The 25545-nt window shown below is 43.6% G+C and overlaps 1 protein-coding gene across 1 annotated transcript in view; it reads left to right on the top strand.

Annotated features, from left to right (window-relative positions):
• GABRG3 (gamma-aminobutyric acid type A receptor subunit gamma3) overlaps positions 1-25545 on the top strand; it is a 1294012-nt gene that overhangs the window by 1200567 nt on the left and 67900 nt on the right. Inside the window, exon 7 of the mRNA XM_073614635.1 lies at positions 13098-13250. Within this exon, the coding sequence (XP_073470736.1) occupies positions 13098-13250 (153 nt within the window). The remainder of the gene's footprint in view (positions 1-13097; positions 13251-25545) is intronic.

The following is a 25545-nucleotide window of genomic DNA, read 5'->3' as shown; positions in this document are numbered from 1 at the left end:
AGGGGGGCTGAAAAGATTGATTAAGCTTCCTTGCGAACATAGCCGAGGCTGAGTTGCTGTGCAGTAGGAATTTAGCTTTCGACTATCTAAGGGACTTTTCAGTATGGTCAGTAAGAATTTTATCCAATTCAAATCTCTTGGAATTAATTTGGTGGAGTAACCCCGGAGAGTGACTTTGGGAATGCAGATGGTACAGTTTATCTAGATCAGCAGTAAGTCTAGTTATATCCTCTGATTTCTCCTTTCTTCTATTGGCTGCTAATTGAATTAGGTGGCCACGAATCACCACCTTATGGGCTGCCCACAAGATGGATGGGGAGGTTTCATCTATGTTGTTAGTGATAAAATATTCCTCCATAATTGTGATTCTCCCTGATACCCCCCCTCTCATTCTTTCCCCTTCTGTGTTCCCCATTCTCCTCTATCTTTACTTTCTCTTCTCTTCTCTCCTTGTTTTCTTCTCTACTTTTCTCTTCCCTGTTCTCTTTGTCCTTTCCGATTTTTGGTATATTTCAGTATCGAATAAGTAGTTCTCTATAGGTACTAATTGAACATACACAATGTAATTTAATTTATGGTACACTCCTTTTGCTATCTCGATAGCTTTATCAGGATGCACTTGGCTTTAATTGTTGATCAAGAATGAACCATTTCTCTGTCCCCTCATATGGTCGGTGTCCGGAGGGGGGGAGGTGAAAAAATGAGAAAAAGATCCTCTGCCCCTCTACACTACTGGTCTATTATACGTTCAGTTCTTGTTCATTGTATTTCAAAATGTCACTCCAAGTATCTCTCAAAGAGTACCAATCTGATGGTATAGTTATCTTCTGTCATAAGACGTCTGTATCGGATTTGTTCTATTTGTGTATGTTCTTAAACTGAATTAAATCTTTATGGAAAAAAAAATATATATATTCCTCCATAAATTTAGAGATTTGGGAGGTTAGTAGTGGGTCTGTGAGAAGGGACTCATTAAGTCTCCAACCTGCAGCAGAAGGTTTAAGGCCTATGTGGGAAATACCAAGAGAGACCACCTGATGGTCAGACCAGGGGCAGGGATGTATGGCTGCGTCGGTTGAATTTGCTAAAAGTATGGGGGTGCAAAATAGGTAATCCAGTCTAGAGTAGCTATCGTGAGGGTGGGAGTAGAAGGTATACTCCCTAGCGCCCACGTTGTGTGCCCTCCAAGCGTCTCCCAAGTTGAAGTTGTGGGTGTGAAGTAAAGTTTTTACAGTTTTAAAATCTGTAGTTAAAATCTCCTCCAAGCACCATGTGCGGGGAGGAGAATCTGTCCAGTATCTGAAAAAAAGCACTAAAGAAGGAAGCTTGGGACTCATTAGGGGCATAAACATTAGCGACCGTTATTTTCTTCCCATGTATGGAGCCCTTAAGAATGATAAATCTGCTAGCCAGGTCTTTGTAGATGCCTTCAATATCAAACATAATATTTTTTTTAACAAAAATCGCCACCCCTAGGGACCTGGACCCAAACGTGGTGTAATGACCAAGACCATATGACTTTTTAAAATAAGTAGGGTGATTGGCCTCAGCAAAGTGGGTCTCCTGCAGAAGGATAATGTCAGCTTTTAGGCGCTTATACAAAGTAAAGGCCTTTTTCCTTTTATGAGGGGAGTTAAACCCTCTGACATTATGGGAAATTATTCTGACACCCATTCTAAATAAATTTGGTCATATAGGTATTTGCCTTTGGGGGAGGGCCCCGAGGTGCAGGCCATCATGTTTTCCCAACTAGCTGCAGTGAGGCACCCTGAAGTCCAATCAGATTCAAAGGAGCCCATGAAAGGATAGCAATCATAACCTGCCATAATGGCTATAGTACTAAAGTCAGTTTCAGCAAAATCAGAATATAACAGTGTCCCGTAGCTAACAAAAAAAAATAACAAAAAACCTGAATGGAGCAAAAATAAACATTGGGGTCAGGGTGGGAAGAACCAACCCGACTGAAGGATAATGTAGTAATTCACCAGGAATGAACCTTCCTGAGCAAAGGGGCACAAGTGCCCAACACTCTTGGTGACCTGAGAAAAGCAATAAAAATAATAAATGACCATCAAATAGCTATAAGGAGGGAAACCAAAAGAGTCTGTCCTCAATTCCTCTTCCTTCTTCCTGTAGGTTACTGCAAGAGTGGGGGGACAACCAAACGGGCACCGCTGTACGCCGGCACAGCATGAAGAAAGCATGTTGCTGATGGGTGCTTACAGGAGAAACTGGTATATATAAAAAAAAAACTAGGACAAGGGACAGTTGCAGGGGGATAAAGTGTCCAACACGGAGAGGAGATAAGCTTCAGCACTACCCCCGCAAGTGTCCGGCTCACTCCTGAACCATCACGTAAAGTCCTTTAAACTATTAACATCAAAGATGAACAAAATACTTAAAGAAGTTTGTACCCAAGATGAGAGGGGAGCAACCGATTGCTAATTCAACCGATCCCTAAGGTCTTGCCTCTGTCTCCTGCGGTCTCTCTGCGGCGAAGGGGTCGACCAAATGGCTGAAGGGCGTGGGGTGGTGGGCATCCTAGGAAGATCCTCTTTAGCCAAAAGACCTAGTTTGACTAGGAACTCCTTCTCCTCCTGAATGGTGACGACTGTATACGTTGTCCCACGGTATGGGACTTGGAGTTTGAAAGGGAAGTCCCATCTGTAACTGATACTTATAGCGGGACGGTGATCTCCTTAAACTTTCTACATTTTTCAAGTGTGGCAGGGGATATGTTCGGAAATATTTGAATCCTCGTGCCATCCAGCACTATATTGGGGGTGTTGCGGGAAGCTCTGAGGATCTCCTCCTTAATCAAAAAATCCTTAAGGCACAGTATTATGTCTCTGGGAGGCTTATCTTCCGGAGGTTTAGGGCGCAAGGCCCTGTGAATTCGATCGCAAGTGAAATCAGATACTGGGGAGGCAGGCAGCAAGGACTGGAAAAACTTTTGGATGGCAGGGGTTAACTCTGTGACCAACTCAAGGACCCCTCTGATCCTCAAATTGTTCCTTCGGTTTCTGTTGTCTAAGTCCTCTAAATGAGATTGTAGCTGCGAGACTGATTCAGTGAGAGCCTCATGATCCCTGCGGAGGTCAGTGTATACGAGTTGCAGCTCGTCATGTTTGGTCTCCAGGAGATCTGTCCTCCCCCCAGTACTGCAATCTCCTGTTGAAGAGTGTTAGTGGACTTGAAAAGTTCAGTCTGAAACTTTTCTGCTATTTTTGTATACATAGCTGCTAAGCTGTCGTCCAGGTCTGCTTTTGTAAACTGCACTGGGTACTCACCGTCACCCGATGAGTGTGCAGAAGAGGCTGCTGTGTTATGTGTTAAGGCCGGCGCACGCTGTGAATCGGCACCATTTTGGCCTTTCCCCGCCATCTCCCACACCCTGAGGAGGTATTTGGTTAGGGACTTTTGCACTGGTTTCCTGCGACGTGACTTCGTGGACGGCATGCACCGATCTTTCCCCCGGGGGTGCAGGAGGTTTTTGAGTCTGAAACTGTGGTTTTTCGCCCCGGGGAAGGCGATGAAGATCCCGCTGTGCACGAAGCTCCGCTCAGTTGCTTCCGTCTAGCTTTGCGCCGCGCATGCGCCCCCTCAGTCGATAATTTTAATGGAGGTTTATGTTAACAATGAGAGACAGAATAACAACAAAAAAAATCCAGAAAAACGCATTTCATAAAAGTTATATATTGATTTACATTTTAATGAGTGAAATAAGTATTTGACTCCTTCGCAAAACATGACTTAATACTTGGTGGCAAAACCCTTGTTGGCATTTACAGAGGCCAGATGTTTCTTGTAGTTGGCCACCAGGTTTGCACACATCTAAGGAGGAATTTTGTTCCACTCCTCTTTACAGATCCTCTCCAAGTCTTTAAGATTTCGAGGCTGCCGTTTGGTAACTCGAACCTTTAGCTCCCTCCACATATTATCTATAGGATTAAGGTCTGGAGACTGGCTAGGCCACCCCAGGACCTTGATGTGCTTCTTTTTGAGCCACTCCTTTGTTGCCTTCACTGTGCGTTTTTGGTCATTGTCATGCTGGAATACCTATCCACTACCTATTTTTAATGCCCTTGCTGAGGGAAGGAGGTTCTCACCCAAGATTTGACGGTATATGGCCCTGTCCATTGTCCCTTTGATGCAATGAAGTTGTCCTGTCCCCTCAGCAGGAAAACACCCCCCAAGCATAATGTTTCCACCTCCATGTTTGACGATGGGGATGGTGGTCTTGGAGTCATAGGCAGCATTCCTCCTCCTCCAAATATGGCAAGTTGAGTTGATGCCAAAGAGCTTGATTTTGGTCTCATCTGACCACAACACTTTCACCCAGTTCTCCTCTGAATCATTCAGATGTTCATTAGCAAACTCCAGATGGGCCTGTACATGTGCTTTCTTGATCGGGGGGACCTTACGGTCGCTGCAGGATTTCAGTCCCTCACAGTGTAGTGTGTTACCAATTGTTATCTTGGTGACTATGGTCCCAGCTGCCTTGCGATCATTGACAAGATTCTCCTGTGCGGTTTTTGGCTGATTCCTCACCGTTCTCATGATCATTGAAACTCCACGAGGTAATATCTTGCATGGAGCCCCAGACAGAGGGAGACTGATACTTGCTTTTTGTTTTGTTCCATTTGTGAATAATTGCACCAACTGTCGTCACCCTCTCACCAAGCTTTTTGGCGATGGTCTTGTAGCCTATTCCAGCCTTGTGTAGGTCTACAATCTCATCCCTGACATCCTTGGACAGCTTTTTGGTCTTGGCCATAGTGGAGAAATACTGGAATCTGATTGATTGTGGATTTTGTAGACAGGTGACTTTTATACAGGTAACAGGCTGAAATTAGGAGCACTCCCTTTAAGAGAGTGCTCCTAATTTCAGCTTGTTACCTGTATAGAAGACACCTGAGTGCCAGAAATCTTGCTCTCGCACTTTCAATAAAAATTGCGCGGTCATACAACACTGTACCCAAATTAAATTTTTATAATTTTGTTCACACAAATAGAGCTTTATTTTGGTGGTATTTATTCACAAATCAGTTTTTTATTTTTTGCGATATAAGCGAAATGAAGCGGAAATTTGAAAAAAACACCAATATTTTCTACTTTCTGTTTTTTTTTGTTTAATAATTGTTTATTAAGGAATTTTTACAAAAGAAAGATAAGATAAACAAATAATATATTATAAACAATCTTATGAGCGAAATACAAAAGGTGCGTTGTGCACCTAATCTCAACATAACGCAACATTTAAATAATTGCCACTGTAAGTGCATAAAAGGATGAATGGACAAATAAAGCCATAGACTAAACAGAGGCTTATAACTTATGTGAGCATAATAGACAATCAAGAAATAAGATTGCAACTAAATAGAGTAAGTAGTTGGAAAAAGAAAACAGAATGAGAGACAGATAGAAGGAAAAAGTGAGGGAAAAGAAGATATGGAGGTAAGAATGGAAGAGAGGTTAAAGAGTGGGATCAAGAGGGGGGGAGGGGGGGGGTTGGCATGCGTGTCGTCATACTTTAGTGTAACATTACCAATAAGTATGAAAGTATGTGGAGGTAGGATAAACCACAGTCAGGAGAGGAGAAATCTCTGAAATTAAGTCATAAGGGTCCTATAGAATGGTTAAAAATGTAAGCTCATACGGGTTGTGTTATGATTTCCTTATAGTGGGATGAGGATGTGAACTTTATCCAGGGTGCCCAAGTTAAAGTGTGTCTCTGGGAAGTACCTCTAATGCTGTGAGTTATGTCCTCCAAATGATGAACCTCTGAGATGTTATGTAACCAATTTTTTACAGACGGGATTGTGGGTTGACCCCACAGAGTAGGGATTAGGGCCTTGGCAGTATTCAGTAAATGAGGAAGGAGTGAACGTTTATAGGTACCAATTGTTTCTTTAGTAGCATGAAAGAGGATGGTCCAAGGATCTAGAGGGAGATTGATGTCTGTAATCTGTAATATAAGATTAAGAACATTGGTCCAGAAGGGCCGAATTAATGGGCAGTGCCACCAAATATGAGCATGTGTGGCTTCGTTCCCGCATCTCCTCCAGCACAATGGGGAGCTGTCGGGGAACATTTGGTGCATTTTAACTGGGGTATAGTACCATCTGGAAAGTAGTTTGTAGTTGACTTCTGCCATTTTTGAAGCGAGTGAGGAGACATGAGCGAGTTGTAAGACTTTATCTTTCAGAGTGTCTGTGAGGGGAGAGTCTAAATCTAACTCCCATTTAGCCAGGAAGTGTGGGTATGAAGGATTAGAAAGATCAGTAAGAGCTTTGTAAAATAATGAGATACCATGCAGAGGGGGGTCTTTTGGGTGGAGTATTTCTTCTATGCTATTTAGATCCTGTAAGCCTCGTAATGGGTGGGGAAGGGATCGTATAAAGCGTTGCAATTGATAATATCTCCACTTATCCATAAATGTGATAGGTTTAGAGCAGAGGATCCCCGGAAGAGGTTTAATTACATTGGCATTTAAGACGTGATGCAACAGAAGAGGTTCTCCTGGAGACCAGGATTTAAATCCTGGGTCCAATAGACCTGGTAGGAAATAGTGGTGGTTAAGAAGAGGCAACAGAGGAGAGTCATAGTTCCAGGAAAATTTCCTGTGCATGGCATCCCAGATATCCAATGTGGACGAGGTGAGTGCTGAAACAGTGTGGGTAATATTCCTAAAAGCTCGGGGTAACCAGGGGGCAACAGAAAGATCTACACCACTCAGAGAGTATTCTAGTTGTACCCATAGTTTTGAATTAACAGAGTATTTCCAGTCTGCCAATCTAGACAGTATAACAGCATGGTAATAAGACTTAAAATTTGGGAGTGACAGACCCCCAGAACACTTGGAGCGAAAAAGAACGTCTCTAGATATTCTGGGGCGGCTGTTCTTCCACACAAAGCGGGAGATCATCGCTTGCAGAATAGTGAAGAACCCTATAGGTACACCCAGTGGGATAATCTGAAAAATAAATAATATGCGAGGGAGAATGTTCATTTTGATGATGTTTATTTTCCCCAACCATGAGTATGATAGATTAGCCCATTTTCTTAGGTCCTCTCTAATGTTATTTAACAGCGGGATGTAATTATACTTAAAAAGTGAGTGCAGTTTAGGTGTAAGGTATATACCCAAGTATTTCATGTGAGTCTGTTCCCATCTGAATGGAAAAAAGGGTTTCAAAGAGGCCGCTTCTGACCTGGGGAGGTTAATGTTTAAAATTTCAGATTTGGAAAGGTTTATTTTAAAGTTTGATATCGTTTGAAAGGTAGAGAATGCTGACATTAAGTTAGGTAGAGAGATATGTGGTTGTTGGATAAAGAAGAGTATGTCGTCGACATAGGCGGCATATTTGTGAGTTCTGGCACCTACTTGGATACCTCGTATATTTATATTGCGTCTAATTGTGGCTAGGGAGGGCTCTAAAAAGATAGCAAAGAGAAGGGGGGAGAGAGGGCATCCCTGCCTAGTGCCATTATGCAAGGTGAAGGGATCACTTAACGAGCCATTTATGCGAATTTGCGCAGAGGGGGCAGAATAAAGTGAAGAGATGCAGTGAAACATCTTTGGGCCCAATCCAAAGTGACGTAAGGTCATCTTAAGATAGTCCCAGTCCACCCTATCGAATGCTTTTTCAGCATCAGTAGAAAGAAGCAGGGTGGGCTGGGCACATCTTTGAACATACTGGATTAAGGAAATAGTCCGTAAGGAGTTATCTTTAGCCTCTCTATGTGGTATGAAACCTGTTTGATCTGCCGAGATCCAATTGGGCAGTAGAGGGAGTATGCGGTTGACCATCACCTTGACAAATAGTTTAATGTCAGCATTTATTAAAGAAATTGGCCTGTAGCTGCTGCAAAGAGTGGGGTCTTTACCGGGTTTAGGTATAACAGTAATATGTGCTGAAAGGGATTCTGGGCATAAACCTGAAGATTGGGAAATTGAGTTAGCGTAAGCCGTGAGGCGAGGAAGTAAGATGTCTTGGAATGTTTTGTAATAAAGAATAGTGAACCCATCAGGGCCGGGAGCTTTACCTGAAGGAGAGGATTTTAAAGCGGTCTGGAATTCTTCAACTGAAAAATCTGCTTCCATCTCCCTAAGGGCTGACCTAGACAGTTTAGGGAGATTTGCCGCCCTCAAATAGGAGAGCATGCGAGAGCGCCTCTCTGATGGGGACAAAGAAGATAAACCATTTGTAACATTATATAAATCTGCGTAGAATTCCCTAAAGGCTTTGGCAATATGTGGAGTTGCATGAACAAGCTCCCCCGTTGGAAGTTTAATTTTAGGAATAAAAGACTTAGTTTGTGTAGCCTTAAGGGATCTAGCAAGCAATTTGCTTGGTTTATTGCCCCATTCATAGAATTTCTGTGATATGCGATGAAGTTTCTTTTTAGTGTCTAAGTCTAGAAGGTTTTTCAGTTCTTCACGTAAGCGTGAGGGCTTTGAGATGAGCGCTGTGGAGTGAAAGTTTATGTTGTTTATCAAGGTCAGTTATTTGTTGCAGTACCTGTGCAATTTGGTGACCATGTTCCCTTTTTTTCCTTGCACCTAGCTCAATGAATCGTCCTTGTATAGTGGCCTTATGAGCTTCCCATACAATAGATGGGGAAGTTACAGAAGGTACGTTCCCTTTAAAGTAATGCGTCAAGTGAGAGGCCAACATGGAGACTTCAGTTTGATTAGAGAGAAGGGAATCATTAAGTTTCCAGTTATTGGTGCTACGGGTTAAGGTGGGCATGGTCATGCGCATTGTCACAGGTGCATGGTCAGATAAAGTTGCGGTTCCTATATGTGTAGATTTGAGTAGAGGAAGATGGAAGTGGTCCAGAAATATATTATCTATTCTAGAGTAAGACTGGTGTGTCGCAGAGAAGTGTGAGTAGTCTTTGTCCTTAGGGTGGAGCAGGCGCCAGACATCTATTAATTGATGATCTATGAGTCTTTTTTTAACAAAGCTAATTGTTTAAACGATATGTTTGATCGGCCCTGGGACGTATCCATTGTGGGGTCGAGGGGCATGTTTATGTCACCAGCAAGGACAATAATACCTTTGGCAAATTGTGATAGTTTAGTGAGGATTTGTGAGAAAAAGGTTGGTTGATTCTGATTCGGACAGTATATATTTGCAAACGTGCATTGGGTGTTGCCTATAAAGCCCTTAAGGAAGAGAAAGCGACCAAAGTCGTCTGCTAGCATATCTGTTAGGCGAAAAGATATCCCACTACTGAAACCAATGGCAACACCCTTAGCCTTGTTGGTGTCAGAGAGGCTGTAATACCACTGCGGAAAGTAGGGTGAGGTCAATCTGACCGGTGTAGTGTGGGTTAAATGCGTTTCCCGAAGAAAGGCAACAGAGCAAGCAGTATGCTTTAGCTCACGTATTACTTGGTGTCGTTTAGCAGCAATGTTAAGACCGCGGACATTATAAGATGTAATTGTCAGAGTCGCCATTGGTACAACAGAGTGGGACATCCTATCCTATACTTCCATGCATGCCAACGTGGAGGGGGGGGGGGGGAAGGAGGTTGGGGAAAAATAGTCAGAAAAGGTAGAAGAAAGGAGAAGGGAGAACACAAAGAGAAAGCATGTAAATGCAATAACACAATTGTGGGAGTAATCAGTAAGACACGCAGAAATCTGCAGTGGTCCCTGTGGGGAGAGAAAGAACAGGCGGCCATCCAGAACTCCAATGAGAGTCTGGGTGAGAGACCTTGTGGGCCGCCCGGTCTCACCAACCCCAAAAGGGAAAAGGGGGAAGGGGGGCGGGGTATGCACCAAGGAAAAAGAACGAGAGAGCAGTGCGCCCCGCCAGCACTCGGCCTGTTAAATAAAAAAACATATATCAGATTACCTGTAATGAGCTCCAGCAAAAAAAAAAAAAAAAAATTGAACATGAGAGATATAACATAACAAACAGGAAAAGGGAAGGTTATGAAAACCAAAGCAATATTAATTACAACATCAAGGTAAACCTAACGAACCCTGCAATAAAGAATGCAATTGAACCTTTCAGATCCAGAAAAACTGAATTTAAACAATGGGATACCCAAAAGAAAAAAAAAAAAAGAAAAAATGAATGTCAGGTCTACTTCCTCTAAGCCAATGAGGCTGAAAATAGAGTTCAAAGAGTCTGACCCAAGCATAATGGAAATTTAAATTTTGGGTATCCGTAAACACTTAAAAAAAAAAAAGAAAAGACAAACAGAGATGAGTAGAAAAAGGCATATCTCAGCCATGTTTCTGTGCGGATCCCGGGATTGACGTGCGCCTTTTCTTTGACTGAGTTTTCCTCCAAGGGGGGTCCAAGGGGTTTGAGAATTTCGGAATGGGGTCTTGCCAGCCCGGGAGGTCCACAGGTGGAAGATTGAGATCCTGAAGGAAGGTAGAGAGTTCCTCTGGAAAGCGAAGAGTATGAGAGCGACCACCTTTGGTGGCAATCAAGCAGGCTGGAAAACCCCATCTGTAAGTAATCCCTTCTGTGCGCAGGTGTTCAAGGAGCGGTTTTAGGGCTCTGCGACGATCCAGAGTTTCCTTGGACAGATCAGGGAATATTTTAAGGACTGCTCCGTCAAAGTCAATGTTAGGAGTGTATCGCAGTTTTGTCATGATGGCGTTTTTATCCTCGAAGTAAACGACAAATGACATCTCTGGGTTGGTCTGAATTTGCATTACGAGGGCGCAGGGCGCGATGTACACGATCAAATCGCAGTGGGTCAGTGACAGGATTTTCCAGGATTGTATTGAGAATTCCTCGGATCGATGGCTCTAGGTCATTGTCTCTGGTTGCTTCTGGTAGGCCTCTGATACGTAGGTCCTCGAGTTTGTAGAGAGAGGCACGATGAGCAAATGCGAGCTGGGTAACAGTCTCCTGTAATTCTATTATGGCTGATGCTTGGGAGTCCTGACGCTGTTCCGTTTCCTCTACCCTAAGCAAGAGGTGGGACATGTCAGTTCTCACAGCGGTAATTTCTTTCTTAATAGATTTCTCCAAGCTGTGAAACATACCAGCAAGTTCTTTTTTAAGACCACTCATCAACGATGTCATTTCTGAGCCAGCAGGGGATCCGGGATCCTCCATGAGGTCTGAGCAGTAAGATGAGGCAGGGGAACTTTCCCTCACTGAGGCAGCATGGGAGGAGGGAGAGATACTCGGTCTTGAAGTTCTGGCTTGTCCACTGCGTGCGCCAGCTAAATATTGCTGGATAGAGCTTGAGGCAGTTGTATGAGGTTTCAAACCCTTCCCGGATCTTTTGCCTAATGTGGAACGAGTTTTAGGTGTCTTGGCGGGCATAGCTGGAGCTGTAAGGCTGGTGGCTGGACAGGGCCCCTCACACTCACATCAGAGTACATGCACAAAATGGTCAAAAACATAGTCCCAAATATGGTATCCAATAACCCAGGGGACTCCTGTAGGTACTGTGGGAGGTGGTAATGGGCCACTCAGTGCACAGATTCTATGAGAGGAGAGAGCCGTGCTGCCAATACAGTAAAATGAAGAGGGATGGAGGAGGGTGTATGTGGAGTAGCAAGATGGCCGTCTACTTCCAGAACTAAGTCGGAGCCGCAGACTTTCCCACAGATGGGGGCCGGCCGGTTTAGTTCCGCACCCCTCAGGACACAGCGTTCCCTCTGTGGGCACAGACTTTGGAGCCCAGATGCTGCAGAGTCTTTGTGCGGTTCGTGGATAAAGGGGAGAGCCGCTACTCACTGTGTCCCTGATGCTGGAGAGGTCAGGCCGACAGGTCGCAGGATGGCGTCAGGCCACAGGGGATCAAGGCAGAGGGACCGGGCTCTCAGGCAATCCACCACCTCTATCTTCTTGTGGTCTCCTATCTGACAGCAGGCCCCAAGATGGCGGCGGGCGTCCTCGGTGTGGAGCAATCCGTAGGCCCGGATCAAACTAGTCAGCCAGGACAAGAAAGGCCCCTCCAGGAATACAGCAGGGGGGTTCAGAAGGTAGTGTGAGTGTGACTAAGGCTTATAAATGTGGAATGGGGCCCGGATGGCAGCGGATTTATTGTGCCTTTGTGGAGCTTCGGGTGTACCAAGATGGCCGCGGGCTCCGGGAGTAGGCCGGAGCCGGGGACTTTCCGGACTGCGGCGGCTGCTGCAGGTGTACCAAGATGGCCGTAGGCCGGAGCCGGGGACTTTCCTGAATGGCCGCCGTGTGGCTGAAGGCCTCCAGAGGTTAGTCAGGGTGTGTGGAGAGTCCCCAGGCAGGTTTTCCAGGTGGATGCTGGATTTTGTGTGCTGCAGGGTGTAGTTTAAAAGGAGTAATGGACGGAGCCCAGAGCACACACGTCCTACTCCTTGCAGCGTCAGGCCACGCCCCCTCTACTTTCTGTTTTAAAAGAAATCCAATAAAATCAAATTTTGTCATAAATGTAAGCCAAAATGTTTTCTGCTACATGTCTTTGGTAAAAAAAATCCCATTAAGTGTATAATAAATGGTTTGTGTGATCACCTCTTCTCTCCTCACTGACAACTTCCGTGTGAGGAGAGGAGAGGCGATTGCCTAGCAACCAGCTCTCTGCTTACATCACATGATGGCTGTGATTGGACACAGTCGTCTTGTGATCAGGAGGGCCAATCACAGAGCCCTCCTGCCAATCGGAGATGCGCCATGTCCGGGTGACACGAGCGCAAGGGCACGCACGCGTGCGATCCCCCTCCTTCTGAAGGACATTCTTGAACATCCACTCAGAAGGAGGAAACTCCCACCCGGCCATATGTGTACAGTGGCCGGGTGGGAAGTGGTTAAAATGCAAATCAATTTCTAACTTTTTTGAAATACGTTTTTCTGGATACTTTTTTTGTTATTCTGTCTCTCACTGTTAAAATAAACCTACCATTAAAATTATAGACTGGTCATTTCTTTGTCAGTGGGCAAATGTACAAAATCAGCAGGAGATCAAATACTTTTTTTCCCTCACCGTATAGTGTTTTCTTGTAGAAGTGTGACCTTTTACCATAAGAGCATTGATTTCTTCACAAGCTTGTTAAGACATTTTCAGCTTTGGGGTCACTATGTTTATCATGATATGCATCTCTAAAATATGTTCTTTATTTGTCTTATCAGGTGATTACATCGTCATGACGGTATACTTTGATTTAAGCAGAAGAATGGGATACTTCACTATTCAAACATATATCCCTTGCATACTAACAGTTGTGCTCTCCTGGGTATCATTCTGGATAAAAAAAGATGCCACACCAGCAAGAACAGCATTAGGTAAGATATTTTTACTTACTATAGAACTCCTTGAGGCTCAAATGTTGATGAAAGCCTTAAAGAGGGTTTATACCTCTGTGTTGTCTGCCAGTGGAAAGTCTTCTCTCTGAAGTAATGCATCTTTAGCATGGTTACCCCACTGAGTAGCAATACGGTTTTAAAGTTAACTCTATAAAATGCATTTTATTTAAAAAAAAGTGTGCAACTATTTTTAGTTTTAGGTTACAGTGGGGGAGGGTTATAACCTTGTCAGGTTTTATTGTTACAAAAATGGAAATCAAAGTGCCACAGCACTACTAAAGCCGCGTACACACGAGCGTAATGTCTGACAGAAAAAGTCAGACGGAAGCTTTTCATCGTATATTCCGATCGTGTGTATGCCTCATCTGACTTTTTTTTTTTTCGAAAATTCTGACGGATCTAGAAATAGAACATTTCTAAATATTTCCGACAGAACCAATTCCAATCAGGAAAACCGCTCGTCTGTATGCTGTTCCGACGGACCAAAAACGAGGCATGCTCTGAAGCAAGTACGAGACGGAAGCTATTGGCTACTGGCTATTGAACTTCCTTTTTCTAACCTCGTTGTACGCACTGTACGTCACCACGTTCTAGGTGATCGGACTTTGGTGTGATCGTGTGTACACAAGACAGTTTCAGCGGAATTCCGCTGAAACCTTCAGAGTTTAATCCGACGGGAAAACCGGTCGTGTGTACGCAGCATAAGAGGTTCAGATACAAATTTATTCAAAAATCAGGGGAACAGTGCAAAAAGTACCCAAAGCATTTTGAGGGTTTATTATAATAAAGTTGTATCTGGACCTCTTAGCAGTGGAGTGGCATGTGAAATTCCATTTTTGTTATATTACACTACAAGCCAAGGAGACCATGGAGATCCTCTGGGGAGTAGAAGCTGTCTGCTAAGAATCAGATCAATATATATCAATATCAATACTTTAAGATAAAGTTAAGTCTGGGACTGAAAGATAAAGGCAAGTCTAAAATGTTGTCACCAGAACAGGAATAAAGAGGTAATCTTCTAAGGGGGACAGTTATTCTGGTGACAGCTGTCTAAGGTGATTTCCTTAACTTTGAAGAGATTTCCTTTCACTTTCTGTTGTGTTTGCAGGACAGAAAGTAAATGTATATCTAATAATTGAAATATGGTTGCAAAAAAAAAAAAGTTTTTTTTCTTTTTTTACCATTTTCTGCTTTATCCAAAACAGAAAAAAAGAATTATTTTAGATATACTTTAAGTGAAAAGTAAAAGTAAAAAGTAAAAGCTTTTTATTTATGTTTTTCTGTATTGGTATAAGTCAAGCTGTCATTGTTGACATGTTTCTTCTCAGACCTGGCAGATGAGCACTGGTATTTTTTAGGACTCTCCCTGGCAAAAACAAATTAAAACAGTATTAAAATCAAAACCAAAATTGCAATATATTGCAGCTATCAAACCTCAAATGTGAATAGGCTGCAGCATTCATTTGATTTTTGTGGCTTTTTTACTTTATTTTCACCTGGTAATTTGGCCAGTTAAACCCTAATGTCTTAGGGTGTCTCCACTGGAAGGGCAATGGGGACACCTTTGGGCAGCAGTATGATAAGTCCAGGGAGAGGATAGTGTTTGACCAGCAAATTAAGGCTGTGTTCACATATGTGTGAATTGGATGTGGGTTTCCCCGCATTCAATTTGCATGACATGCGAGTGTGCCCGTCTCGCAATGGAACCAGTTCACACATGTCCGGGGGTGACCATGGTCCACATTCCAAAAGGGCCTGTCCATCTTTGGTGAACAAGGACGCACCGAGCCTCATGCTGGGAACCGCGGTTGCACGTATGTGAACCTGGCCTTAGATGAACTTGGCTAACAAATTAAAGCCAAATCCCAGCTAACACTTACAGCAACAGTTTTTTCCTCTTGGGATAAATGTATTACCAAAACAAATACAAGCTGGCCATTGTAGATGTTATGTGGTTTGTCTCCAATTTCCACTTTTGCTGGGGAGCTTGGACTGTTAAACGAAGATGAAAAATAGAGGACCTACTGGATGGAGCAACGGGTGAAAATACAGGAAAAAAAATAGAAAACAAATTCAGCCACCACATCTGAGAATTGGTAAGCTGCAATATATTTTGGATTTAATATGACTTTAACCACTTAAGGACCACCCTATATCAGATATACTGCTACAAGGAGGCCCTCCTGTGCAGAATCACATATATATACTGTACGTGATTCTGCACTTCTGCCTAGGGGGAAAGCGTGCGCCGCAAGTAGGCCGCTTTTGCTGTGATTACTCACAGCAGAAGCCAATCTGAGGGTGCCGGGCAATGGATGCCTGCCAGCATCCGCCGATCATCGGGCAGAGACACAGAATGGAGCTCTGCGTAAACAATGCAGAGCTCCGTTCTGACAGGGGGAGAGTCATGGATTTTGTGTCCCTGCAAAGCAGGGTATAAAATACATCACTTCCCTTAGTAAAAGAAGCACATACAGTACACAAAAACACTGGCTAGGCACACAGTTAACCCTGTGATTGCCCTAGATGTTTAACCCCTTCCCAGCCAGTGTCGTTAGTTCAGTGACAGTGCATATTTAGTGTCACTGGTTTCCAAAGTGTCAGTGTCCACTTCTCCACTGCAATATCACAGTCCCGCTATAAGTTGCTGATCGCCACCATCACTAGAATAAAAAAGTATAAATAAAAATGCCAGTATATGTACAATAGTTTGTAGACACTATAAATTTTGAGCAAACCAATCAATATACGCTGATTGGGATTTATGTAGCATTGGATTATTGGTAAATATGTAGCAGAATATATACTGGCCTAAATTTATGAAGAAATTTGATTTTAAAATTTTTTTTATTGCATATATTTTATAGCAGAAAGCAAAAAATATTGTTTTTTTTTTTTTTCAAAATTGTTGGTCTTTTTTGTTTATAGAGCAAAAAATAAAACCCCACAGTGGTGATCAAATACCACCAAAAGAAGGTTCTATTTGTGTGAAAAAAAGAACCTAACTTTTATTTGGGTACAGCTTTGCACGACCATGCAATTGTCAGTTAACCTCCCTGACGGTATGATTATTTCAGATTTTTGATGCTGAAAGCGGTACAATTATTTTGCACGGAAATTTGGCGTTTTATATTGTAGGCTTGTAATTCTAAGGAATAACTCACTTAAATCTGCCCAAAGAGTCTAGTAGACATCCTGTGTATGATAAAGTTTGAAAAACGAAATAAAAAATTATAATATAATATATAACCATAAATAATTATAACAAATAATAATATAATAATAATAAAAATTATTCAATAATGTAATCAAATCAAAAACACTGAAATTTGCTCAGTTGCAGAATTGTCGCTTTCGTTACTTTTAGTGTTTGATGACGAATTTCCCCACGAATCACTATCGCTCAATTCTGCAAGTGATTCTAATTTATTATCGTTGTTTACTAGCTGGTCTAAAAGCACTTTTGACGTAAACGGACATTTTTTGGTTGCTATGGACAATCTCTAGTTTCCTGGCAGAAAGAATAGTATTTATAATATAAAACTGCATGCAGGACACTGGACAAACCACTAGGGACAAAGGGGATGTATAATTATTTGATACAGTACTATAATCTGTAAGATTACAGTATACTGTATCTATACTGTGTTTTTTACTTTTTGAATTTGGCGCCAAACTCCGTCCCCATGCATCGCAACGCTCGCAGGGAACGAAGCTCGGCACTGTGAATCGAGCAAGACATGGCGGCTCACAGATAACAGCGGGGAGACATCGCAGGATCCAGGGGACAAGGTAAGTAACCTCTACATGGATCCTGCGATCCCGAGTCTGGCTCGGGGTTACCGCTTTTGGTACTGAAAATCCACCCGAGCCAGACCGCCAGGGAGGTTAAAGTAGTGCCGTTAAATGCAGTGCCATATCACAAAAAATGGCCTGGTCATGAAGGGGGTAAATCTTCCGGAGGTCATGTGGTTAAATACAACTGCAACAAATGTAACTCACCTAAAATTAAAAATGAAGTGCCACACACTGAACCACTGTCCTAATATTTAATTTTCAGTAATTATATTTGCTTACTTCCCCTGTAGAGCTGTAGTTCTGTACTCATGGCACTTACCCTATGCAAAGAATCTTTTCTTCAGCAGACTAGTTAGAAAGTCTTACAAGAGCCCTTTCTGCTGATAAGGGGAAGACACACACACTGCTTCTGAAGGCATTGAAAGAATAAACTAGACTAATGCCCTGTGCACATGGTCGGATTTTCCAATGGAAAATGTGCGATTGGAGCTTGTTGTCAGAAATTCCGACCATGTGTGGGCTCCATCGGACATTTTCCATCGGATTTTCTGACACACAAAGTTTGAGAGCAGGCTATAAAATTTTCCGACAACAAAATCCGATCGCGTCAATTCCGACCATGTATGGACAATCCCGACGCACAAATTGCCACGCATGCTCACAATAAATTCTGAAACTGAACTGCTCGGTTTGGTAAAATTAGCATTCGGAATGGATATAGCACTTTCGTCACGCTGCAATGTTTTAAATTGTTTAATGCAGCGCACTCTCTTCTTCTTTATAATGCTAGAAGAATGAAGTAGTTTTGCTGCTCATATCCACACAGAGTTCTCACAAACTTCTTTCTTTATTGTTTATCGTGATTTCATCAATATAATATTTTTATTTGTCACATCTCCCGAAAAAATTATCTTTTTGGGATGTTTTTAGATTAAATAATTTTTTATTTGAGTTTTTTAAAGCCTGATCTTGTGTTTTATTTATCTTTTTATTTTTTTAATGCAGCATATTTTTGGGTGGGTTTTGTGTGTCAAGTTACCACAACACCATTATTATCTTGTATTATTTAATCTCAAGTAGATTGCTTGGTGTTGGTGTCTCTTGTTAATTTCACATTGTATTTTTGAAATGTACCCGCCTCGTCACAAACAAACTGTCCTTTTTGAAGGAAAACACACATAGGCGAGTATAATTGAAAAAAAAAATCCTTTATTAAGGGCTCATAACCAAACAAAGAGGGAGGCAACGCTGGATAAACAGCAGAAATTGGCGAAGCCTTTGGCCCCCAGGGCACACATCGACTATTTTACTGCAAAATTGGTGGCCTAAGGAGTCCATATATAAGGGAGTACAATCTGGTCCAGAAGTCCAAGAGATCATGAACAGCAGCAGATGACATCTGTGTTCCCAGGCTGTGGTCATACACAAGCCTGCATCTTTTGCCAGGCCATCACTCTCTGGTCTTCCTTACACGCTTCCTTCCCGACTGTGGCTCTAGTGTTGGAGGTGTGGCAGGAGGAGGAGTAGGACCTGGAGGAGGAGGTGGAGGAGGACCTGGAGGAGGAGGAGGAGGACCATGGGTGAGCTCACAAATGTGGCTTTGGCTTGTGAGTTGGCCCCTCAACCCCTTATTTAGTGCTTCTAAAATGAGAAACTCACATAAGAGGCGTTGTCCCTCCTCCATTTGCTGCATTTTGCATGCTGTTAGGTCAGCAAAATCCTCTTCAACACTGTGGGGTGTTCTGAGGGCCTCAGTAGCCTTCCAAAATAGCCCAATTGCTGCCTCCTCCAGGTTACTCCTCTTCCTGCTACTTTTTCTTTGAAGGCGGAGGAGTGGGACCTGGGTATTGGGCAGCCTACTTGGCCTTACCACCTCCTGGCTGACACTTTCCTGTGTATGAAAAAGGGACATAGTTTTAGTTTTTGGTTTATCAATCACAATCAGAAATTAGTACTCCAAATTAACATAGATTTAACATCATTAATTTGACCAACAGAAATATTTTGAAGAATGTTATACCTGGCTCAAGCTGGGCTCCTCCACATGTTGCTGCCTGGAAGGCCCAGGTTGGACGTCAGAAGCCTCATCTGGGGGGGAAGGAAGCGTGGAAGGAAGAGTGGAGAGTGCTGGCCTGGGTTCAGTCTGACCTGCCAGAAAATGCAGTCTGTCATAGTACCACAGCCTGGGGAGATAAATGTCATCTTCTGCTCCTGATCTCAGGAAATCCTGGACCTTCTTGTGCTCCCATAGATAAGTGCTCCTCATGCCACCAATGAGGATCTTCAAATAGGTGATGTCTGCCGTGGGGATCACCGGCTTCCCAATTTCCAGAAATTGATCCAGCACTGCCTTCCTCTTTGTTTGATTCTTATAATGTGGGTGGTTTACCTGCCACAGACAGGGCAGCTCCCTGAACATATCAATGAATATGGTGATAAAGTCCTGATCCTTCAATATATCCACTTTCTCTGCAAGACACAAAACAAGACAAACCCTAATGTCAGGCTAAACTCTCCTAATCTTGTCCCAATATAGGCCTCAATCTCTAAGCAGTATAGGCCCAAGTTTAAATGTTACCTTCGTTATCACGATCGGCACTTCTGATACTCCTTTCTCTGCTCACAGATCGTATGTACTACGCACGCGTGTTACGCTTTATATACACTGCGCATGCACAAAACTCCACCCGCCCCTGACGTTCTTTCTAGTCTATTCCCCGCCCCTTCTCGTTCGGCACAGTGGGGGAAGAGCACATGGCGGAGACACAACAGGTGTGTGCTAATTACACCAACGAGGAGGAGGAGGAGGAAAGTCCGGAGCCATAAATGTCATGATCCCGGAGGAGACGATTTAAGGCCTCAAATATGTCCTTTGTGGAGATGTTGGAGATGGTGGACATATTAAAAAGGGCCGACTATAACGGAAAGTATGGACCTTACCCCAACCCCAATGTCAGAAAGGCCAAGATCATGGCGAAAGTTGTGAAGAGTCTGCACAGAAATTTTGGGGTACAACGATACAAGGATCAACTCAGGAAGCAGCGGTCAGACCTCAAATTAAGGGAGCACAATCAGTACAGAAGGATCAGGAGAGTGCTGCAAAAACGTAAGTAGTTTTCCTGTGTTCCTATTCTTTTTTTTATTACGTTTGTGCTGCTCCATGTGTTTTTCTTTATACTGTTGTACAGTTTAAAATGGCAACTTTCATGTTCATGGACACATTATTCGTTCATAGGGAACATTAGGGCGTTCGTTTGCCCTATAAAACACCATGTTTTGTCCAGATGCAGTTCTATACATTTTTTCTGGCCTACTTCTCTTAAAATAATTTTGGTGTCTACATGGGTTAGTAACTAGAATGAAATGCAAACTAGATCCTGTGTAAGGAGAGGACACTCAGCAGCTGTGTACACATCTGGACGCTGGGGCACTAGTGTGGGACACCAGAACACCCTTTTTATTAGGGGCCCCACACAGGTGCTCCAGTGGATACTATAGGGGTGTCCCTATCTGTGAAGCTTGTACAAAACAGGTAAGTATTCAAGCTTGACAAAGGAAATAAATATTTCTTCATCTTGGAACTCTGCCAAAATAGACAATTGTACAACACTTCCAAGCAATGTTTCATATTCCTATTTCTGTCATCAAATATCTGTGTGCTAAGTATATCTATATTTTTTTTACATAGGGGAGAAAAGACTCAGAGGACACCACTCATCAGAGGAGACCACAGACCCCCCACCTCATGAAGAAGGGGAAATCCCACAAAGCCAACAGGAGGAGGAGGGAGACATTATCAAAATTGTCACTACAACAGGTGAGTGTCTGCGACCACAGGCTCAGGTAAGAGATGGATGCCGGCATATATATAATACATAGTGTGTTTTTGTTTCTATATTTTTAGGTGATCGTGATGTTGTGGATGAAGGTCATTTCACCAGTGAAAGTGCCCAGATTCTGATCGGGGAGATCATGGGGTGTAATAGGGACTTGGAAAACATCAAGCAAAACATCAACTGGATTAAGTGCATGCTCCAATCCCTTGATGCCGTAAATCTCCCATAAACCTCAATGATAGCAGGATAATCGGGGCATAGAAGAAAAACCAACCATGGCGTAATATCGCTTAAACAGGATTTATTTAAAACAGTAATGCACTTACATTAAGTTGCAGATAAAACTCGCGCTAAAAAACAGAGCCGGCCGGCTGCAATAGAACTCCCCGTCCTCCTAGAGCAACAGTGTGGTGACGTCAGCACGTATCCTCCTCCAGACACGTTTCATCACAGGTTGACGTTGTCAAGTAGCTGAGAGAAAGGGGTTGCACTCACAAAACACGTCCATTGATCCCCCATGATGGCAGCTAGCACATGTTGACATTCGGCAATTTGTGTGCATCTTCAAAATTTGGCTTTTCCAGGGGTGACTTCACCCCATCTGCTGAACGCAATATCAAACACAGTTTATAAATACTCATGTCTGATATTGCCTTCAACTTCTACAAAAGTTGAACTTTGTAAGTTCCAGATTTGTGTATTTCTTGTTGGTTTTAAACATGCCTGTTTTACCTTAAAAGGACATTTCTACTTTTATTAATTTGACCTAAACATTTTGTAGACAACAAACATGTTGGTTTGTTTTAAAAACCTTTTATAAATGCACATGTGATTGTGCTTGCATTAAAAAGATTGTTAAGCAACAATGTGTGGCTTCTTCTTTCAATGCTCAAAAACTTTTTTTGTTGTAAAATTGGTGTTTTCTGTGACAATGGGGGCAAATCCACTTTGCACTACAAGTGCAGTTTCAGTGCAGTCTCAAGTGCACTTGTAGTGCAAAGTGTCTTTGCCTTTAGTAAATAACACCCAACAGTGCTTTATAATTTTTACACAATGACGCCATTTTCAGGACTCCCCAAATTTCAGTCATGGTCAGCTAAAAGAAACACAAACAGTAAATGTAAGCAAAGATTTGTTCAGTTTAAAAAATTTTTTATTTAAAAAATGTCTCAGACATTGTATGGCATATTGATGGCCTCCCTACCTGCAAAGTATTCCATGTATCTTAGATGGACCCCGCGGGCACTCCGGAGGGGCAAGCCAGGACAGCCAGCTTCCAGCGCCGTCAGGGTTGGTTCATTGAGATTAATAACTCCGGCTTCAGACCCAACTGAGCCAGCATAGTTCACAGAATTTCTCCTTAAAAAGTTGTGGAGAACACAGCAAGCCAGGATGATGTGATTGAGTTTATACTCTGCCCTGTGTATGGGTGTAAGAAATAGGCGGAACCGGCTGGCTATTATTCCAAACGTGTTCTCCACCACTCTTCTGGCTCTGGCAAGCCGGTAATTAAAAACCCTCTGGTCCGGGGTGAGGGTCCTCATAGTGATGACCGCATAAGATGGTCCCCCAGCGCAAACGCTTCATCCGCAATGAAGACGAATGGGAGTCCTTCCGCATGGTCTTCTGGAGGTGGCAAGCCCAAGCTGCCATTCTGGGGACGCCTGTAGAACTCCGTCTGGGCGATGACTCCACCATCTGACATCCGGCCATTCTTCCCCACGTCCACATACAGGAACTCGTAAGTAGCCGACACCACCGCCAACATCACAATACTATTGAACCCCTTGTAGTTGTAATAGTATGACCCCGAGTTGGGTGGTGGAACGATGTGGACGTGTTTCCCATCAATTGCCCCTTCGCAGTTAGGTAAGTCCCACCACTGGGCAAAGTGGGATGCCACAGTCTGCCATTCCTGTGGGTTGGAAGGAAACTGTAGAGTCAAACAAGAAAATAAAATTAATCATTTTGCACATAAACAGGGAAAGCAGATTAGACACAAACCTTCTTGGCCAACATCAGTATAACATTTATTTTAGGGAGTATTTAAAGACAAAGGTATAAGGTCCACCTATCAGATTCCCCCCCCCTCTCATGGGCCATTTAAAAGAATTTATGGGGGGGGATGTTTTGGACAGGTAACCCTGTTTTTGGTTCCTTCAGGCTATTAATTAGGGGGAGGGGGTAATTGCTAACAGGTGCCTGCAGTCTATATAACTGTGTGTAGGACTCATCCTGAGCCTGCTCATTGTGAAGCTGTAGGAACTTAAACCAAGTGGAACTTTTCTAAGTGGTGAGTTAAAAAACAGAGGGAGAGTGAACAAGTCTTATGCCGCGTACACACGGTCGGACTTTTCGTCTACAAAAGTCCAACGGACGCCGACGGACTAAAGCTGGCTGGTAATCCGATCGTGTGTGGGCTTCTCCGGACTTTCAGCAGACTTTTTCAGCCTCAAATCCGACGGACTTTAGATTTGAAACATGCTTCAAATCTTTACGTCGTAACTACGACGGACCCCGAAATCCGCTCGTCTGTGTGCTAGTCCGACGGACAAAAACCCATGCTAGGGCAGCTATTGGCTACTGGCTATGAACTTCCTTATTTTAGTCCGGTGTACGTCATCACGTACGAATCCGTCGGACTTTTATGTGGTCGTGTGTAGGCAAGTCCGTTCGTTAGAAAGTCTGCTGCAAGTCCGCCGAAAGTCCGCCGGAAGTCTGTCGGACAGGCTGTCGGACTTTTGTAGACGAAAAGTCCGACCGTGTGTACGCGGCATTACTTGTTGTTTGCTGGGAAGCATTTTTGGGGCTTTTCCTTTTAGCTTTGCAATCACCTTTTTTCTGTCACTTTTTAAATAGCTTTTTTTTTTTTTTTCTTCTTTGGTTCCTTCAGGCTATTAATTAGGGGGAGGGGGTAATTGCTAACAGGTGCCTGCAGTCTATATAACTGTGTGTAGGACTCATCCTGAGCCTGCTCATTGTGAAGCTGTAGGAACTTAAACCAAGTGGAACTTTTCTAAGTGGTGAGTTAAAAAACAGAGTTTAAAACAGGAGATTATAACAGGGGTCATAGTACCTGTGTAGTGTGAGTATCTGAGTGTTGTCTGAGTAGTGTGTGTGGATCGTTAGTACTTGTGTATTGTGTAATGTATACTTGAGTATTGCGAGTGCACGTAGGTCTGCGACTGTTCTGCAAGTGCACGTAGGTCTGTGAGTACCTGTGTATTGTCTTGTTGTGTACCTGTGTATTGTCTTGAGTATTAGTGCCAGGATGCTAGCTGTTAGGTAATTTGGACAGGGTAAAATCCCCAATCCTCACTAAATTTAATAGGTACGATGCCCGGCGGGTGTGGAGCGGCGACTCTTTGTACATCTTGCCGCATGTATGCGTTCCTTGATCATCCGATCGAGGGCGAATACTGCTGTGCAAAATGTAAGCACATTGTTTCCCTGGAAGCCCAGGTTCTGAATCTGGGAAGCAACTGTCAGCACTGAGAAGTCCCTCCATACTAAAGGTGAGCCAGGAACGTACACGGCAGGTGCCGGCAGGGGCCAGCACAGAGGCGGGTGGAGACAAAGAGGTGCAGGCACTGGCAAAGAGTAGATGGGTGACAGTCAGGAGGGGTAGAGGGGGAAGTGCCAGGGAGGCCGATCCAGGACTGGAGCATCCCAATAAGTACGCTACTTTGAGTGACATTGGTGAAACCAGTCTGGGACCAGCACTGCTGGAGCTGAGGGACTCTCCTAGCTGCCGGGGGAAGAACTCCTCCAGTGAGAGTGGGGGGGCAGCAAAGGGAAAGGAAAGACAGATTCTGGTGGTAGGGGACTCAATTCTTAGAAGGACAGAGAGGGCAATCTGTAACCAAGACCTGAAGCGCCTAACAGTATGTTGTCTACTGGGCGCTCGGGTTCGGCACATCACGGATCTTGTGGACAGATTACTGGGAGGGGCTGGGGAAGACCCGGCTGTCATGGTGCACGTTGGCACCAATGACAAAGTCAGAGGCAGATGGAGTGTCCTAAAGAACGATTTTAGGGACTTAGGAGCTAAATTGAGGAAAAGGACCTCCAAGGTAGTATTCTCAGGAATATTACCGGTACATCGAGCCACACCAGAAAGGAAGAGGGAGATTAGGGAAGTAAACAAGTGGCTGAAGAGCTGGTGTAGTAAGGAGGGGTTTGGGTTCCTGGAGGACTGGGCCGACTTCTCAGTCGGTAACCGGTACTATAGAAGGGACGGACTGCACCTAAATGAGGAGGGTGCAGATCTGCTGGGAATGAAGATGGCCAAAAAGTTAGAGGGGTTTTTAAACTAGGCGATGGGGGGGAGGGTCCAGAGGCAGAGATAGCCAGCGCGGAAGATATTCCAGAGGGTAGTATTGGGGGCATTAGTGGCAGGTTAACCAAAGCACAAAAACACAAGGTGAGTATAGTAGCAAGTCCTAGTTGCAATCTCGAAACACCCAATACGAGGACAATATGCGACCGGTCTAAACTATGTGGCATGTTCACCAGTGCCAGGAGCATGGCAGACAAGATGGGTGAACTAGAGATACTGTTGTACGAGGAGGATTTGGATTTTGTGGGAATTTCAGAGACCTGGTTTAACAGCTCTCATGATTGGCTGGCAAACATTCAAG

This window comes from Aquarana catesbeiana, linkage group LG02 (genome assembly GCF_042186555.1).
Source record: "Aquarana catesbeiana isolate 2022-GZ linkage group LG02, ASM4218655v1, whole genome shotgun sequence".
NCBI classification, from domain to species: Eukaryota; Metazoa; Chordata; class Amphibia; order Anura; family Ranidae; genus Aquarana; species Aquarana catesbeiana.
The sequence above is the reverse complement of the archived record's forward strand: the minus strand, read 5'-3'. Positions and strand labels throughout refer to the sequence as shown.